The following is a 20353-nucleotide window of genomic DNA, read 5'->3' on the forward strand; positions in this document are numbered from 1 at the left end:
TACACGCACACACTTCAGAAGAGTCCCTTAGGGAGAAAGTTTCACTTTTTAGCACTCATATCTGTTCCTATCTGCTTACGTGATTATTTTTTGAATTAACATGTACACACCTAGATTTTATTTTAAGCTTCTTTTGGATTTTTCCCCCATCATTCTCCAGGTTTAGGGGAGAGGATGAAGTGATGTTGCCACACAGTGTCCCCTGTGGACTGCGGCAGCAAACAGCCAGGATGCCTGTTTGCAAGGTGGGTGGCAAAAGCCACCTCCAGCCCTACCCGCCTGCGGAGATGGGCCAGGAGGTCAGTACGGGGAGGAGATGACTTTTGCCTCACCCCAGCTACAGCCAGATCACCCCTGGGTGCTTAAAAGAAAAGGGGTGGAGATGGCATGACAAAAAGTATTGACGTTTCTCAGCTGGTGGGGAAGAGGGGACAGTGGCTCCCAGCAAGGCACTGTACAAGAAGGACATAGTGATTCACTGGTGGTTTTCTCCAGCTGGAAGCAGAGAAAGGTTTCCCCATCATCAGTCCTACGCAAACATCTACCCACACCCACCTCCGGCAAGGTCAGAAATAGCACCCAGCACACCCCAACACTCACGCACCGGCTTATCGTGCAGACGAGCAGCTGAGCTTCTCCTTTTCTTCCCTGTTGCAAAATCCTACAGTAGGAGCCTACCATCTCACAGAGGTTGAGCAATGCCATGTGAGAGAGTGATGACACAGAAGAGAAGCTTTAGCAAGTGTGGCCTCGAGCCCCCGGTCCTGGCCCAGGGTCCACCGCCACACTGAGCTGTGCCCCATGTCAGAGAGGGACGGCAGGGACACGCTCGTGAGAGATTTGCACTGCAGAGCCTGCAGGTTGGCTCCTCTTCTCACTCAAGCCAGGTGGGGACCAAGAGTCCTCTTCACCCCTCCTTGCCAAGCCTGGGACCATGGAGAGAAGAACCAGGCATCTGCCTTCCCACCTTCTCACCAGCGGGCCACCACCAAATCTGGGTGACAAGAGTCATGGTGGGGCCCAGCATCGTCAGCAGTGACCTAACTTAGGACACCTTCCCGCTGCACTCTGCAGAAATTATTTCCAGATCACTGTTGCATCCCACAAGGAAAGGAATCTGAAGTCTTGCCTCTCCGGTGTCGTCATCAAGAGATAAAGCACCAAGATTCAAAATGGGATGTGGGCTGGATCAGTAAATTTGATGTCCTGAAGGATCCACACTACAGTGATTCTAAGGCACTGCATGTTAACGATGAATACAAACAACAAAGCATCTTCAAACACTCACTAAGAGGTCTCCATGCCTTAGGCTAAGCAATATTGTACATCCCGAGCCCACGCACGCTGGCAACAGCACCGGGCAGCCCAGCCCTAGGGCTGCAGGGTGACCTGCATCCTCACATGGTCATTTGCTTTCATAATTACAGGAAATTGCAATTTAGGCTGTGTGCAGAGGGAAGCATCCGTACCTGGCAAGAGTGCTGGTACAGCTTCAAGGATCTCAGAAAGACCCTGCAGGGCCACATCCCAGGGAGCAGCATGAAGAGGGGATGAGCCAGGAGCCCCAGCGCTGGCCATGCCCTCCCCAACGGGGCACAGACCCGTGGGGTCTCAGCACGGCTGGTAGAGCCAAGGGGGGGACAGGGTCCATCGACAGCCCCAGACACAGCGAGGGGATGAACCAGGACCAGGGTCCCTCCGGAGAGCCCGGTCCGGAGCAGGAGAAGGGGCTGGAGACAAAGCTACAAGGCAGGTCCATGGTCCGTGCAGCAGCCAGGGCTGGAGATAGGGACACATCTAACCCAGCTCGGACAGGCATGGGACACCCATGCCTGAGCTTAAACGGCGACCCATACCACGTTTCTCAACACTGTCTGGGCTCTTCAGTTCTTACGGCAAAAGCTGCTTTTTATCACAAAATCTCACACATATAAGGTGTCCTTCAAAAAAGCCAGATAGGCTGAATGCTGCCAGCCTGGTCAGGTGGGATCAATACTTCTGCTTGTTGACGCTAAGGAGGATAACATAGTCCCGTTGTCTTCAACTGAGCATGTCATAGTTGTGGCACACCAGGAATGCCCACTGGCTCCAAAAACATCATGACTTTCACAGCTCTGTGTCTCAGCTGTGCTTTGCAGAGCTGGGAACTACAGGTCCAGGTGAGTCCGGGTCTGCAGGTGCAGGCACTGCTAAGGAGAGCTACGCTTCTCAGCCGGTCAGCCCTAAATCTCTCCCTGAGTCCCAGAGCCAGGAAAAAGCTTTGGGTTCATGAACTGTAGCAGCAGCATCGCTCTGACCCCCCTAAGTTTGAGGAAGCGTGACCCCAGAATTGATCCATCAGATGCAAGCAAACCATAACGAGAGATAAAATGAAATAAACACTTCCCTGGTCACTTGTTCACATCTGTCACTGACATTTGAAAAAGCCAGGCAGCGAATGCAGCTAAAAACAGGGGCTCAGTTTTCAGCTGACCAAGCTACAATGAGCCAGCCAAGGAGAAAGACCTGCCAAGCAAAATGCCCTTGGCAGGGGAACTTCCACTAATGCTCTTAGCCTGTTGCAAATGCAAAGTAACACAGGCCACAGTGGAAGGTGCTTAAATTAGGTCAGGCTTTTTTGGCATTTTCTCTGAGCGGAGAGCACGTAGGGACAATCACCAAGGCTGACACTCAGCAGCTTGTGAGGATGGGGTGATCTGTGCCATTCATTCGTGCCCTTAGTCATTGGCATTTCAACATGAAAATGTAATACCTTTGAATTTGGGAGCTCGTAACACTCAAACTGTCATTTTCTCTGGCACGGCCACTATTTTTCCTGCATGATGTTCAGAGCTGCTGGCTAGTAAGTACAGCTAAAGTGGTGGAAATGCCTGGCTACGTCCATCTGCATCCTCATTTCTTGCCTAGTCTCCTTACTAAGGAGACCAGCGCAATTACCCATCCAGGCCTCAAGCCAAGATGATAAAAGGAAAACACAGGCCAAACCCACCAAAAGCACGATGGAGCCCCTTCACCACTGCCTAGTGCTTGTATGGATAGACTGGAAAACCAGGAACAAGCATGTACAAAGGGAGTAGTTAGAAAAATGACCAGTGAAGGCACTTGAGCGGCTTGACACCAGGATTTTCTCGGTCAGCAGGGTTACTGACCCGACAACACAGCAGACGGACACCTGGACAGTCACTGACCTGGCTGGCAAGAGAAATGGGCCATCTTCGTGTATGGCACTCAGGGAATGGGGCAACGATGGTGGGGAAGCAGGGGGAGTAATTCCTATCACATCTGAGCACATCCTGGATGGAGATCCTTGGTGTCGGGCAACCAACTCATCCCCCTGACAATGTGAATTAAGGTTTGGCCTTGTGCTCACTGCAAGCTCATCAAACCCCAGCAATGATGGGAAGAGGCATTTCCCTTGGGAGAAAGAGCAACCCACAGAAGATGCACTCCTAGGGAGCTGTACTTCCCACTAGAAGCTTGTTTTCTGGTTACTCTCTGGTTTTGCTCTCCTTCATCAGATCCGAGCCATCCCCCTCCCATGCCCAAAGATGTGGTTGCATTGGCTTTCGTCAAGATAACATTTTTTAGGCAAAGAAGAACAGCATCCTTACACTTCTCACCTCAAGCAGCTTTCTCCAGCCATCTGCTCATTTCCGCAGCTCTTCTCTGCACCTCTCCCACCTTCCTTTCAAAACAGGACCACCAGACCTGGACACAGGACTCCTGGGCTTGAGGATTAACACAGGGTACAACAGAACACCGGACTCGCTTTATCCCTGGGTGAGATTTACACCAAAAGGAGTATGTTCATTCAAAACACAGAAAAGCAAAGACACGAGATAAAGTATGAACTGCACTATTATGTGCAGTTCTATGCAAAACAAGAAGCATCCCCATTGTTCACCTCAGCACCCTCACCCACTCCCAAGACTCATTCTCTTGGCCTGGCACCTTCCCCTATTACCTGAAGATAAAATTTCTTTCAAGGGGATCCTGCTCCTTCCTTCCAGCCTTCCCCCAAGAGTAAAAACCAAAAGACCCCTCCTATGCACGATCCCAAGCTCCAGTCTCTTGCCTTCTGCCCAGGGAAGCTTCCTTGCCTCTTTTGCTTGGGTTCTGGGACATCACATCACAAGACATTTAAAAGCTATGGGTTTTTTTCCTGGATCTGGTTTTTCCTAGATCTGGAGCTGTCTTTCCTGTGATGCTCACACCAACCCCAAACATGGTGGCGTATTTCCTGAAACTAGCAGCAATGTGCCTGACTGAGTGAAAGACCCCACCAGGCTTGTACATGCACTTGGATTTAGAGGGTTGCTTCTGGGGAACACTCACACTCACAGAACAAAGCCAGGTTTTGCAGACAATACCCATTTGCTATAAAACTACACTGGCTGATAACAGTTCCTTTCTTATCAGTTATCCACTTAACACCAATTACTAACTTTCCCATTCTTTTTGCACTAGGCTGCCCTCAGGCTAAATACATTAGGGGTGTAAGGGTCATCTGCCCTTTCCCATGCAGGCAGAGTATCCCCAATTTCCCTGCAATACAAATTCAGCACGGTTTAACAGGAAACACCTCAGCCAGTTCTCTTAAGAGGTCCTGCATGCTGATCCTCTCTGCCTGCTGATTTAAAGGCATTTGCCCAGATCAGGCATCATTCAAATTCCCCGCAGTTAATACACAGCCATAGTACAGTTCAGTCTCCCCCACAAGAAAGGCTTGTCACCGATCCGCTCCAGACATCTCTGCACCCATCTCTGCTTGTAAGCAGAAGCTGTCACAGTTCAGGCACACATGCCAAAGCTGTTCCTCCAACAGTCATAGTTTAGGTTATAAATGATATAAGCCATGCTACTGCTTGGACTGGAAGGAAAGCCCTGGGGCTTTCCGCTCAGAGCAAGCTGGGGATACAACCTGCGAAGACCAGATGCCGTAGGAAGCAAGAGCTCCTACAACACCTCAAAGGCAGCGCAGGAAGATACTAGAGCAGTTAATCCTTACACAACACAACTGCACAGACCCATGTAGCCTTGCAACAGAAGAGCACAGCAGCCAGGACCTGAAACAATCCCAGCCTTAATACAAGCTTTGGCTGATCTTGCCCCAGTCGGGTGTCGCATACTGCAGTGTTTTCAAAAGCAGAGTGTTTCTTCAGTGAAGACCGCTAAGGGCTTCCACCTCTTACTCAACACCAGAGGCCAGGTTAAGGGACAAGGAGGCAGGGTTTACCTCCCATGAGATCAGGGTCCCCCATTTCTTGGGCATGACAGACAAGGTCACAAATAAAAGCAGACCCTCCCTCTAAAACAGAAGCAGCTCAAAAAGAAAGCCACACACCACAGCAATTATGAATTAGGATTTTATGGTTACAGTAGTCACTTAACAGGGATACCGAGGGGTTTTTTTTTTAATCAGAATTCTGATGTTGGAGTTGCTTTATTGGGAAAGCTGTAGGAAGACCAAAACGGCTGCTCTAAAATGGAATTACAAAGAGGAAAAAGTTGAGATCATACTGTGGTTTAAAGGAAAGTTACATAGTTTAACTTGCATAGCACAAGCATACATAAGTAGTTAAAAGGCATTGATAAAGCCCATCACAATTTGTGTTATTGCTTGATTTTTTCTTTTCAATCTGAGCAACTGGTTGCTGGTCTCTTCTGGAACCAAGGTAGGCTTATTTGCAGTTACTGGTCAGTAGTTTAATTACATTTTGCCAAGGAATGGTGTACACTACAAAGTCACAGGTGGTGTGCTAAGGAAAGAAAAAAAAAGCAGTTATCAGATTAAGAGCATAAAACAGTGTCATTGACTACTGCTCTACACTGAATTACCACCCCACATGATCCAGAAACTATGCCAATTCCATGGCTGTCTAGATTTACCCTCTCCTGACAAGTATTCTGGAACACCACTCTTGTTAGTACCTGCTCAGGATGAATAATTTTTTTTTTTTTTTTCCAATAAACACTAACAGAGAAGCTGAGCAGTCAGCACTTCTGAAGATCAGGTTACCTCCTTTACCCATTCACACAGAGGAAAGCTTTCAGCATGGGTAATACTCCAACATAAGCTCTCAGGCACAGGTAAGCACACCTGCACAGCTAATCTGTATGTGCACGTATCAAATCACAGCAGCTTTCATAATGGTACACACAAGCTTCTAGCTAGGTGCTTAATGGATCACTTGCGTGCAGTTACACTTCTTGTACATGCAGGCAGAAAGGGCATGTACACAGAGAAGCTAAGCCTATCACTGTGATTAAGAGAAGTAATGAAGTACTATGAAAGACCTAGACTCAGACCAGATCAAGGCAGACATATTTGGTGCTCCTATCTGAAAAGTTAAAGTACTCCTTAGAGAGCATTGTCATTAGACAAAACTCACGTGTAACAGCTTGGTAGACACAGAGAACAGGGGTAATCTGCCTCTTGTGATCAGTGCTTAGCCCAAAGTGCTATTCACAGTAATAAGTCCCCCAGGGAAGTGTGTCAAGTCAAGCATGTTTACATCAAAGGAGCAGAAAATGGTATGGGGACTCAGGACCCTGGACCAAGAGCCAGGAGACCTGTAGGCTTGGCAGAGTTTCCTCCATATATCCTTGTGATCCAGACCACGAGCACTTTTTAGGAATACTGAGGCACGCACAGTCCTCCATGCACTACAGCCTCGGATTCCCATTTACAAAACAGGTGAAAAGGCCCTGCCTTCTCCGTCACCATCACCTGGCAAGACAAGTTCTGCATGGGCAGTGTCTCATTAAGTGTAAAGGCATGAGGTCTCTGATTCTGGCTGGGGCAGACAAGGGACACTGCCCATACCTCTCTGTACTAAGCCAGCCGGAGGGACTGGGTTGGAAACGCATGCCGTGCTCTGGAGCCTACCTTAGCCATCTGCGGCGCATCATGGAAAGCACAGCTCTGGAGATCAGTTGCCGGCTTTGGGCAAGTTGTCCGGCCAATCTCAACTGTCATTATGTACTTGATTCCAGACACAATCTGCAACAAGACAAGCGGGCAGAAGCAGCTTTATTTGCAGCCCATACAGAAGGGCTCTCTGATGAGAGAAGCCTAGCAGAAAGGCAGTTTTCTGGTTACACGATGGCCCAGAAGTACAGAGGCGATTGCGCGTGGCAACCTCCAAGGAAGAGGCACTTGGCACCCTTTCAAAAACAGGAAACAAAATCCAAGTAAACAAGCCTCACAGGGCAGCTTCCTTGGTCAGTAAACAGAGACATGTGTTAACTCAGCACCGTAAGGAAGTTACAGCTTCTTCAGTAACACACAGTGCTCAAGGGCATTCAGACTGACAAGACCCAAGCCTCGGAGAAAACAAGCAAACAAACAAACAAAAAAACAACAACAAAGAGAGGCTTTTATTCACCTTCTGAGGAAGAAAACAGCTTCAACAACCCCCTCAAGCTTGAGGCCTGCTCTTTCTCCACAGAAATCCCACAGGCCTCCTTTTCAGCTGCTCCCCGGAGGGTGCCGGGACCGACCCCGACACCCCCACCCTCGCCGGCCTGGGGAAGGGACGACCACCCGGCCGCCGCCGTCCCCGAGCCCGTCCCGTCACCCACCTGCCTCTTGGCGCTGATGATCCGCACCACCCGGCTGGAGTACATATCGTTGCTGGCCTTGTTGTACTCCGTCACGGCGAACTGCAGGGCCCGCTGCAGCCCCTCATCGTTGTCGGTGTTATCGATGTCCACCGGGGCTCCCAAAAGCCGCGGGCGGTCTTCACGGGCCAGCACGGCGCCGGCGAACATCAGCGCCGCGACGAGCAGCGTCAGGCAAACCCTCGCCCCCGCCATGACTCCGCGCTCTGCCGCCCTCCTTCCAGCCGCCGCCATTTTAAGGCCGGCGGGGCGGGTCGCCTCCCCAAACACACCGCCCCGGCCCGCCTTCTCCCTCCGGCACGGAGCCGTCCCGCAGCGGTAGAGCTGCCCGGTGACCCCCCTCCTCGCCCCGGCAGGCGTCTGCCATAGGGATGGGCAGTGTCAGACACCCCGACGCGGGGCTTCTCTGTGAGGGAACTCGCGGTGCCCTGGGACAGAAGCTTCCCCCTCCGAAACCCCTCTTGGTGCTGCTCCTTTTTCTCTTCAGAAAGGCCAGCGCTGTGAGGGGGAAAGGGTTTCGGTAACCCCGGAAATCAATCTGCGCTGGGGAAAGGCTTGTGCCCTAAAGCCATCTTGCTTGTGGGAAGGCACCTGTGTGCCCTTGTCCCTCGGGGAGGGGACAGGAGGAAGGTGAGGGGGTGGCACTGCCATTTTGCTGCCCGCGACCCTCCACGGGGGGTACGGGTGGAGGAGGATGTTTTCCCACACGGGTCCTGGAAGTCGGAGACTTTTTCCAGGCTCTGCCTCCTCACGGGTTATTCTAGCACTTCTTTCCCTCTGCTGCGGAGGGAAAATAAAAACCACAGAGCGTTTTAAGCTACAAGTGTGGCTCCCAGCACAAAACACCATGTATCATTTCCTACAGCTGCCTCCGCAGTGTCGGTGTTACCTCATCCACACTAATTGCTCTGCTGAAGGCCAGAGGGGCATCTGCGGCCGGGGCGGCTTCCCAGACAGATCGCTTCACTTCCAGTCTCCTCTCGTAACCACAAGCCTATCTCCCCCATCCCAGCAGGAATCCTAAGTTTGGAAAGACGGGACCCAATATAGCATGAGGGAGCTAGCTCCAGTGGGATTTAAGGCCTCGTGGAGTTGTTAGGCTAAGGGAGGGCAAAGTTTTCCGCCTGAATATCCGCAGCACGCCTTATAATGAAAAGGAAAGAGCATGTGCGCTGACTGGAAAGGCCGCCTGCATGCCAGCAATACCCAGCATGAGAGTTATCGCTGGAAAAATCCCCGCAGTTGGCAACAAGCTGTGCAACTAATTCAACAACGACAGGGCGTTGGGGTAGTTTTTACAGCTAGAGAAAGGCACGAGCACCACCGAAAGCACCAGAGAGGGGATCGGGGTGTGCGTATTGGGACGTGAGCCAAAGCTGCTAGCAGCCACAGGAGTCTGTCTCCATTTATCTTTTCCCTAACTGGCCTTGGATCCAGACTGGATCAGTTTAAAACTCAAGGTTAGAGCTCGCCTTCGTGTCTTCAGAGGCGAAGGCTCTCTTTTGCACTGTCAGTGACTGCTGCCAGCGGGAACAGCCGGCTCTAGCCTCAATCAGTCACTGCACCTCCAACATACCTGCCAGGTCTCTCCCCACCACCCTGTGCAGACCCTGCCAGCTCAGTCCTCCATTGAGCAGTGCCCCGGCTCCCAGCCGCTGGAGATGCTCACCAGCCCCACGCAGCACACGCAGGGATCTGTGCCTCACGCTATCACACAAGGGAAGCACCATGAGAGGGAAAACCAGTGCCTTTGGGATTCAGGGAGCTTTCACCTTGCAGGCAAACAAGCAAGCAAAGTCTTAGCTCTGCTTGGGTCACCTCATTGGAGTGAAGGTATTCAGTGTGGCTTAAATTCACACTGGCAGGCAGTAAGTCAGCTCTCGGTACAGTCCTGGTGATCTCATGGTTATTTCTGCAAGCGGACGTCGTGCGTGGTACAGCATGACACAGCTGCATTCCCTCTTCACCTCTGCTTCGGCACCACAGCATGCCCATTCAGCCGGCCTTGTTCTGCCTCAGAAACCCAGGGTTTCAGTGTCTTCTCACATACCAGTCTGTCACTGGCCCAATGAATAATTGATGCCACAAAGCCGCTCAAGCAGAAAAGGCTGAGGAAGCAAAGGAGACTTGCTTCAGTAATGTGAGGGGTGGTGACACTTTTTTGGAGGAAAAGGTTCACCCTCCTCCTCAGGCAGATAATCATTCACACAGTATGGAAGAGGCTCAATACAAAGCATAACCATCCTCTCCAAGACAGAGACCATCTTGCCCCCAGAGAGGCAACAGCCTGGGCACAGATGTGGAAAAGTTTCTGCCTTGAGTTTTATGAAGCAGAGCCTTCAGGCTGGGTTTCCTCTCTCCCTGGGAATTACCCTATGTACTGGCTTCTCCCAGGTGGAGAAGTGTCTCTATGAAGTTTCAACCAAAAGTTTCCTCCTCATCAAACCGCTGCCTACAGCTTCCCCAAGCTGCAATTGAGGCAAAAGAATGTTTTCCAAGGAGTAATTCCTACCCCCTTCCCGCACACTGCAGACAGGCTTTCCAGAAACACTCTCTGCCCTCCTGCTCACACCACCAACTTTCAAACCTAGAGGCAAAGTTTACATTTGGTTTGAGAAAGGGGGAGAGGTCTCAAAGACCGCAGCTTGCCTGCCACAAGCACTGCATGGTAGGGGAGAGCAATCCCATTGCCAGCAGCAGCAGTGCCCAGTCTGCCACATCCAGCTTTTTCCCCCAAAAAAGTGCACAGGGCACTTCAACATTCTATCACAGTGATAATTAAGGTTTCCTCTCCACGTACGCAAGCAGAGGAGTCTGCTGGATTTGCAGCTCAGAAGTCAGCTTGGCCCCCTTCTGCCAAGTGACTTAAGCCAGGTGCTAGAGGTCCCCAGCACTGATGGTCCTCGAGCATCAAATATCAAAATTTCCTGTTCTCTTCCCTGGTCCTTCAGCATTCCTGCTCCCTCCCACAGAAAACAGAGACATATCTGGAGACCTGTTGGATGCCTGACAGCTTTTCTAAATGTCTGAAAGGAGTTGCACATTGGTCAATGTCATGTTGTCCTCTTCCTTGGTCAGCAACACTTCAATCAGTTGAACACATATAACTGCAGAAAGCAGAGCAAGCCTATGCTCAGCAGTGTCAGTCCCTGGAGTTTCTTTGGTGCCAGGATTTCACTTTGTCTTTCCTAATTGATGCACCAACATTTATTCTGCAAAAGGGTAGCTGACAGAGTCCCTCTTTGACACAGTTCATGCCTTGCTTCGCTGTGCAGAATGGCTAAAAAGGTAAACTTGCCCTTCAGAGTTCCTGGTTCTCCAGCTTGGGCAGTGCCAGACGGACCCTGCAGACCCACAATGAAAACAGAAGCAAGCTGCATTTGACTATTGCCCGTTCAAACCTCACAAAATCAGGACTTGAACCAAAGCAATTTTGGGAAAAAAAGGCTTAGCAAAAAAAATTATGCTCTACAATCAATGAATAAAGGGGACCTTGTTCATGAAATAAAACTGCATTTTGTGCTTTTGTTTCTGAAAGGCACAACCATTTTTCTCTATCAGAGGTGCTTTTTTTAACATAAATAAAACATAAATTCTCAAATAACCAGATGACCAAAGGAGCCAGTAATTTAAGGAACGTACCAAGCAGCAGGAAACTCATGATAACATTGCAAAAGTTTGTAATGCTGTGTGCTATGACTGGAAGAAATAAGAGTTTTAGGGTCTTCTTACATGGTTGGTTCAACAGCATTTGTGCAATATCCAGTATGTTTTCATCTACCTTTTTGCTTATGTTTCCATTTCACTCAGGACTGGTGAGCTTTTTATGTTACCAGGCATACTTGTTTCTCCAGATAACTGCTGCATTCTTTGTCCTTGCTGTTGACATCCCTCATCTCTCTTTTAACATCCAAAGGAACAATTATAGATGTCTCTACTCGGTAGCTAACTGAAAAGCTCTGGAATACTGTGACATGTCTTTCAAAGTACAATTAGACAAGGATGTTTGAAAAAGCAGCTAGTCCTTTAATCAAGAACAACAGTTTCTCCACAGAGCTGAACTCTGAACGACCCTCAAGAGAGAGAGTAATTACTGTAATAGAGGCAGGAACAATGGGAAAAGCATGATATAACACTAAACATCTGGTTTCAATTTCTCTTAACCGAGGGACAGCAGGCCAAATCTATGCTGGGGTCAGGGCTTTGCATCCTGCTAAGTGAATCTAGAGCAGCAAAGGGTGGGGTGCTGGCATGGCTCCCCGTTTTCCTCCCACCGCGCTGCGTAACTAACACAAGGTGATGGAAGGGAGGCGTTTCATAAAAGGATTGCTTTCAAAAAGCTGAAAGCCTCTTGAGCAAGATAGTCAGCAGTTTATGAGACGGGGCTGAAAGTAAGTGATTCAATACCAAAGGCAAAGCCGTTTCACTGCTGTTGAAGAGTGCCCTCTGCTTACGGAAATGAACCCATCCCATACCAGCTCACATTCAGTGATGGTGGGAGAAGTAGGGATCCTCTGCCTTCCTTTGAGACTCATGACCACCTCTGTCCACTCCCTGCTCTGGCATACAGAGGCATTTATTTTTTCAGGAGAGGAACGGAGGCAATGCCATGACTTGTCCACACAAGGAAAATCAGGGCCCTGTCTTCGCTCTCAGCTTCAAAAGGGGGGTCTCTGAAATCTAGGCAGCTGATTTCAAAGTGCCCAGGCTACATCTCTTCTGCATGTAAATACGCCTTCACGTGCTGGCAAGCTCTTGCCACAAGCAGCCAGGGGTGGCTTTTCTGGATAGACTGCAAGGCGATTCTTCTGCTGAAAAACACTATGTGCCAGGACAGGCTTCAAAAGCACTGAAGGGCTGCTCTGAACATACTTCAGTCCTGGCAGTACAAGCAGATTAGTACAGACCCTCCCTCCAGTCCCTCTGAGACACAACTACGCTTCCTTTGCTCTTCACAGTAGCCTGGAAGGAGCTAATGACTGTCTACGTTAAATAAGCTTAGTACTCAGGACTGAGCGCACCTTGCAGGCAATTCAGTGGTAACAGAGCTATTACGAAACATAGGGCCCCAATCTAGGTGCTGAGCTCTCTTGAAAGCACAGCTCTAGATTTCTTGGGAACAGGAAAAAAAAAAAAAAACCAACAGGAAGCAAGTGCAAGTAGCACTGAGTCCTGTTCAGTCACTGGCAGTCACTTTTAGGAATCAAATGCCAACAACTCCCAGGACTGATCTCAATAAGGTCAACAATTATCACCCCGCAGAGAGCAATTCCTGCGAGATGGACGCGAGGTGGGGGGAGCTACCCAGCTCTCTCTGCTGAGTCCCATGCTGCTCCCATCCCTTGTGGGATGACAGCATCGCCCGATTTGAATCCCCTTATGCCAGCGCAGAAGACAATCTGCCTCTAAGAAATGGGTATTTGCATACAAACATCTGCTTTAGTAATTACTGATGTTAATCTGCCTTTGTGCCCACAAGGGAAGGCATTATTGTTTTACAGGCAAGCAGTAAATAAAGTAATTGCCAGCAGAAAAGCTGCATTTCAAATAACTGCAAGCAATCAGTTATGGTCAGATTGTGCAACTGAAGCAATGAAGCCACAGTATTGGTAGTGAATGCTGATTTAAGTGAAGTACTGGTGCACTTGGGATGTTAGCAAAAAAAACCCCTACACCAGCATCCTTTTTTACTCTGAGAAACATAAATGCTGGCATAGCGATAGCATATATTCAAAATTATCGCCAGAGATTTTATGCAATCTGGTGCCATTGACAGCTGCATTAGCTTGTATTTACTAAGAATAATTCGGCCATTCCCTTTGCTTCTGTATTCTTCTTCTTATGTGTTTGTTCACCTCAGCCTGCAGGAGAAATAGCTTTACTGCTTAAGATTTATCCTTACTAGATTTTTTTTTTTTATTTCCCCAGGAATTGTTTGGTTCAGAGCTGGCAAGAAAATGAGTTCTGTCCTCAGTCTCTAATCCAATCAGAAGCACAAAGCGCATGTTTAAGCTTAGCATGTTTATACCAGTGACTTCGCATGGCTAAAAATAAGCCTAAAATTAAGTGTGTGTTCACGTGCTGTGCTGAAACTCGCCCTCCAGCAGCCTGCCAAGGTACTGTCCACTCCTGTCCCTTGCAGCAGCAAGCTCTAAAGTTGAAGCGAAGTGGTCAGATGTTTCAGCAGAAGTTTGCTTAGTGGAGAAGAAAAGCCAGGCGATAAAGAAGGAGTATTTCTTCAAGTTTGGGCCACAGTCTGCACACAGCAGAGAAACAAAGTGTAGTGGAGAAGCCTGCAAAGACTAGAGCTCATGCTCTGAGGCTTCACAGGTCCCAGAAAGCCCAGAGGGGAAAGAGTTTCCCCTGTGGTAGCATGGTGTCTGTGCAGAGTTCCTCCAAGCTCCCCAGGAGAAGGTGGTTCGCTAGCCACACCACTTTTGTCTTCTCTATAAATCAAATCACTCCTGTCCTCCCCTGACAACAGCTCATAGCCATAACTTCACTACTGCTAAGTCCAAGGGGTTTAGGACATAGCACAAATTTGGGTGTTCACTAAGCATGATATCACCCCTTAACTATACATACACATGTTTATGATGAAGGCCCTCTGTGGGGAGCAAGACTACAAATCCCTAATGCTTGCAAGAACCCACAATTAAAGGGCCATCCAGAACCTCAATTTTTTGTCCGTTTAAGTGAGCCCCTCTGCTATGTTCCCAGGAGAGCCAAGCCAGCTGGCAGCCAGATGCCAGACTGCTTTGGGTTGCATGGCACTGCGCAGACACAACAGTCACAACTGGGTTTTGGGGTTTGGGTTGGGGTTTTTTTGAAGAGACAACTGTTGTGCTGTCAAGTAATTGCATTGATTTCTTGTTGAAAGAGAAACCAATGGTGCACAGCCTGGATGTGTTCACAGTCCCCATATATGTACAACCTCTGTGCTAGGTTTTGAAGTGGTTACGGCCTCTGTCTGCTCAGCATTTCAAAGCTACAAATTCTGCCTGGTTAAGGCTTTTTTTGGTATGGGGAAGCAAAACTCAGGTCCATAAAACATCTGAGTGCAGAGAACAGCCTGTTCTCAAGGGGTTGATTTGCCAGCATGACTCCCGGCTGCTTCTCATTAGAAAGGATTTAAGCTCTTTTCTACATTGTGCTTGTTGGATTTGAAGCACTGGGAAGGGACAGGGACATTTGTTATGTTTAACAACTGCAAAAGCGAAATCCTTAGGTAGCCAAGGTAGCTTGCCAACAAAACCAGACAGTCACCCATACCAGACAAACTGGTATACTTGGCCACTGAGATTTTCCCCTCAAGAGGGAAGTGAAATTGTGAGCAACCCCAAAATTCACCCAGCTAGCTGTTCACACGCTGCTCTAAGCACATACATTCAGCAAAAAGACCAGCCCACTCCAAAACATGAAAGCGTCCTTCAGAAGAGCACATATTGTTATACATAGAGTACCACATCTATTATCATTAATTAAACTAATACATAGAAAGTCCCCACAGTTAATCCTTAGGCCATGCTGCATCCCACATTTATAGCTAGCCATCCTTCACGTTTCACTAAGCTCAAGCGCACAAGTAAAGACTCACTTTCAGAGCAGTACTTTTACACAAACAAGAATATGGTTATTTGTGAGTGAGCAAGACTGCTTCATATCCAGTGGCTGGCAGTCAGTTCACTCCAGTTCAAAAGTTTCAGTCATCCAAGCCAGTAGACAGAAAGCCAGATCACAGCACGCACTGCAGCTGATGACACAGAGCTGTAAAATGCCACAGCACGAACCTTGAAGAGGAACCTTAGAAGGGTCCAGGGAACAGCAAAGAATGGGTCTCAGCACCGAGGAGGCCAACACCTACCTATGAAGTTGTTCACAACAAAAACTTGCACAACCTTTTCCCAGCAATCTGTGTAACACGTACTTCTGTAAAAATGGGACCAAACACACTTGACTGCTTAGCTTCCAAGGATTCATTTGAGCAGGAAGAATTAAACTGTGTGAACATATCCCTTCTCAGATTGCCAGCTGGATAATAATTAGGCTTTTATGAACATGACAGCAGGGCAGGGACAAGGATGCTTTAGTTTCATTGCAATTTATTGGGGGGGTCAAGTGGTTCCTGTAGGAAGAGCTGCATGGATCAGGCCTTTCACTTAAGATTTTAAGAGCTCAGCCACAATGCTACGCTGTTGGTGGACCCCAGTTCCACCCTGGCTGGATATTTTGGCCTCCTCACAAACTCCAGTGCACAGATTTGACACAGTCGCAGTTCTTTGTTCAGCAAATGCCTTCCACTAAAATAAGTAAGATCAGGATTAAGGAGCTTTGGCATAGCTTTGCAAGGATACGTGCAGAGACCCGCTGCAGGATCCTCTCCATTGTCTCTGGCATGCTGCTGGTTTTATGAGTATTAAGTCTTTCACAAGCATTCAGTAATAAATTAGGTAACATTTTCTTCATTCCCTACCACTCAAAAAATGTATTTCTCAAACATGAAAGCTTTGCTTTCACAAGTCCAGCTATTAGAATATGTTCATATTTGCAAAAAATCCTTCAAATAAATGTCCTTTAGCCTCTAGCCAAAGTCTCTTGCCATCTGTACAGGCACAGAGAATCCTGTGAAATACAGTCAGCCAGACCATTTTCCAGCTAGATAGTTATATGGGCAGCTCTGTCTCAGTTGGACTGAAAGATAAAATCCCCAGTTTAATTCAACAGTAAGATTCGTAGGATCAAGCTCATAAAGACATGGACACTACAAATGGCAGGTGAAAGTATGATGGCACACGTCAATAGGTAGTGCTGCTATGGGCCACGTTCCTTAGTTTGCTTTCACAGTATGAAAATAAACAGAGGCATGTGTTCTTTTGGGAAGGAATATATTTAAGTGTGGGAGATTTTGTCATCTGCTCTCAGCTTTGGCAATTCCTAATGTGTACGCAGAGCTATTCTCTGGGCACAGAGTTTTAGAGTTTGGCTGCACTTCCCAGAAAAATCACCATTATTGCAGTCCCTTGCACGTTATCTAAGTACCTCCACTCCAGACCTGCTATCTGCATTTGTCTAAAGATAATTACATTTAGCACAGCCCCACGCTGGTTCCTGCAGGGTTGGAACGCCACCCGGCAAATCTCTAATCTCTGCACAGCACTCAGGACAGAAACCAGGGCCTGCAAGAGGGACAACGGGTTTTGCCGTCACTAAGCAACGAGATAGCAAACCTCAGATGTTGAAAAATGAGTAATCGTGCTCCCTAAAGCTAGGAGATTACCTCTGAAAGATCTCAAAACCAATACAATCTAAATGCCTTTTTTTTTTAATCTGCTTTTTGATTGCTTTTTTAAATATATCAGTCATAAATCAGGGTTAGAGTTCCCTGTTTTCCTCTGCCAACCTGGCAGCCAGAACCAAATGCAATGTAATGAATAACAAGGTTTGCATATGTTCACGTGAGTCCAGGGGCTGGAACTTGTAAAAAAAATCTGCAAATTACTGTGAGATCTCTGAAAGGAAACCAAAACCATAAGGGTTAGCAAGGCTGTGATGATACATCATTGCACCAACCCAGCAGCAACATGTAGTACTCAGAGATATTTATTAGGGAAAAGATGTTTCTTACTAGACTAAGAATAAACTAATAAAACCACGCACATATGAACACACACACACACAGAGACACCTACCCAATAAACAAATAACTACCTGAATAACTGAGAGCAGCACAGGGAATAAAAATGATGCATGAGCCTATATTCTTGAGAAATCACTGTTTTTAAAAGCTAAATTGCCACTCAGATGTTTGAACAATTACTTCCCAATCAGGCAGGCAGTCTCATTTGGAGAATGCACTGCCATTATACGTTCAACCCTTCCTCTTTTTAAATGCCAGGGACCTCTAAAATCAGCGGGAACAGAATAAAGAGAAGTTAGGCAGCTGGATGTGGAATTAATTAACCACACTGACACTTGATATTTTCTTTCCAGTTATTCTGAATCATTTTGTGTCAGGTCAAAGTATTCCACCAGGCACTTAGATACTGGCCATTAAACTTCAGGACTCCAGCTGAACAGATTTTTACCTAGTAGGAAATCACTCGACAACAAAAAGTCCTTATTTACCACGGCTGCACTTCACTACGAAAATAGAGAGCAACTGAGCATGCCTTGAGGCAGTCATCACAAATAAGCCACGGCCACTTCAGCATCAAGCAGCATTATCTACCTGGAAGTCCCACCGTGCTGAGCAAAGCAAGGACAGTCCCACTGTGCCGAGTCTGCACGAAGCAAGAAGCCTGGAGGGTTTACAGTCCGGCACTCCAATTCTGGGCTTCAGAACACACCGGCAACCAAATAAGAATGTCACTCTGCCCGGTGGGGTGATGCTTTCTTGATGCAAACAGCAGAAGCAGGACTAACGCCTTAGCTATCCCTAACTTTTAAAGATGAGGACATGTCTCCTGAACCCTTTGTTGGCTTCCCAAGGAAAAATGCAATTCTCCTCCAAAAGTATTCATCTAAACTACTCCCAAATTCCTTCAAATTCCAGAATAAAACTTTGCTTTGATGGGGGGGGGGGGGGGGGGGGGGGGACAAAAAACCAGCGGACAAGAAGGTAGTGCATTAAAGTCTTGTCATTCTGCTGCTTGCCACTGGGTCCCTCTGCCTAGATCTCGCTGTTCATGTTACACAGTAGTTCAAAGCTCTGAGGGGTAGGAGCTGCTTTCCTTCTCCTGTACTACTGGTACAGCATCTCCAGACACAAGCATGGAGTTCAGTGCTTAAGCGCCACAATACCACAAATCATTTGGAGTTCACTGGACTGAAGTCAGCTTGCACAGGGTAAAGACCTGTCCTGTATGACCTTTCTGCATCTTTCTTGAAGGTCAGATCTTTCCTGGAGAAGTAAACTGTGAATTTTGGGAGCTGTCAATATGGCTATTAATTGAACTTCTAGTACAACTGATGGCTTGCAAAACCAGCACAAGCAAGGTTATTGCTTAAGAACACACAACATAGCTGAATACATTGAATGAGATTTAAATCAAGGCCCAAAATCAGGAGTGGGAGATCGAAAACATGCCTTAATACCTCTCATTTAATTGCATTATTATTTATTTCTTTCTTCCCTCAGCATATTTCCTTTCAACCATAGAGGGAAAGTCCCTCCAGGAGGTCATTATTAATAAAGAAAAAGGCATATTCCTTGTACTTCTGATTGATTAACATTAATGACTCGTTGCATGGCATGCAGTAATCCACCCTCAAACATAATTAACAATGTCCACTTTAATAATGTCAAGAATGCAGGCTCTCTTCCCCCCACCCCAAAGGATTTTGGCTGTAAAAGGGTCCAATATTTCAAGGTCACCCCAGCAGTCTTAGTTTTGGACGTAATTCACCCCTTTGCTTATATAGACTTGCACAAGGAAAAGAGGTGGTTCTAACCTAGGCCAAAACCAGGACATCCTCTCCCCACTGCCAGATGAAGGCACCTGCTAGGGGCTTAGTTTCCAGAATCACAAGAGAAACTAAAACAGTCTCATCTTTCCTATTATGAATGCTAGTTCGCAGGATGCTTTAGGAGAGAAAAAGAAGGTTGCAGACCTCTTACATGATACAGATTATAGCAGAAAAGATGCAGAGAACATCTACATAGTACCTCAGCTGTCTGAAACCCACGGGCTCTAAAATCTGCTTCTAAAAGTCCACTAAGAGACAATTTAGGCTTCTTAGAAACCCCATCTGCTTCACCATGAGCAACACTGGGGGCCTTCTAAGGGGGTTTCCATAGCCAACATGGGTGAGGGAACATCATGTCAAGGGCAGGTGGAAAAATGTGGATGATCAGTGAATTAAGCCAAGAGGCTGTCCTTAAGACACCGTGTCTGTGTAATTGGCCATCCCCTCGCAGAGGGTACGGGGAAGAAAGAGCACAGAGGGTTCTCACTATGAGAGCAGCAGTACCGGTGGAAGCCCAGCCCTTTGCACGAGGCAGAAGCTGGGGTTTGCAGGGAATCCACAGAACAGACGAGGCTGAGAGAGTGGTCATGGGAAAAAGGAAACGCGAGGGACCTCTAAGCTGCCCCTGTTCTGCTTCCCTCCTGACTCCAGCCTGGGGATCAGGCAGGGTCTGGAGATGCCTCCAGCTCTGATCCCTTGCTGTTCTCCCTTCCCTGCCTGTGCCTAACCAGCTCAGTCACAAGGTGTGACTCACTGCTGGGGTGAAGTTGAAGCCTGTGGCAAGCGGGGCTGATCCCACCGAAGACAGAGTAATTGCTTCTGCAGTCCTCTCTGACCCTGACCCCACATGAAAGCCACTTTCCCAAAACCCTCTCACCCATGCGCAAGAGAACAACAGCCCAACCAGTCCCCACAAGAAGCCATCCTCTGCTGTGAAGCCCACGCTGTTGGATTTAAGTGGTGAAACTGTCCTGCCACTCTAAGAGTCATTCAGTCGCCAAACAGTTGAGATTAGAGATTCCGGAAAGAAAAAAACAAGCAGAAGTAAACCAAGGGTTGGTCTCAGGATCAGAGAGGAGTTCCAGGCCATGTGGGCATTTGGGGACATGGCCCATAAGATGAGGGTGGTTAGCTAGCTCTCAACTTCATGAGACAATCCTTGGCTCAGGGAGCTCCCAGTAAAAGCAGATGGAGAGAACAAGAAGAAAGAAGTGAGGTGATTTACCTAGGGCTCTCAGTCAACCGTTAGCAGGGCTGAGACCTG

At 47.9% G+C, this 20353-nt stretch overlaps 1 protein-coding gene across 1 annotated transcript; it reads right to left on the reverse strand.

Annotated features, from left to right (window-relative positions):
• Window positions 1–5352: 5352 nt before the first annotated feature.
• On the reverse strand, window positions 5353–7872 carry LOC104315321 (cystatin-like). The gene is made up of 3 exons (XM_069799870.1): window positions 7585–7872; window positions 6890–7003; window positions 5353–5759 (listed from the first exon to the last, which is right to left on the reverse strand). Exons 1-3 carry the CDS (start codon window positions 7855–7857, stop codon window positions 5682–5684), a joined length of 465 nt encoding a protein of 154 aa, XP_069655971.1. The 5' UTR covers window positions 7858–7872; the 3' UTR covers window positions 5353–5681.
• Window positions 7873–20353: the final 12481 nt, after the last annotated feature.

The sequence above is a fragment of the Haliaeetus albicilla genome, chromosome 13 (assembly GCF_947461875.1).
Source record: "Haliaeetus albicilla chromosome 13, bHalAlb1.1, whole genome shotgun sequence".
Classification (NCBI taxonomy): domain Eukaryota; kingdom Metazoa; phylum Chordata; class Aves; order Accipitriformes; family Accipitridae; genus Haliaeetus; species Haliaeetus albicilla.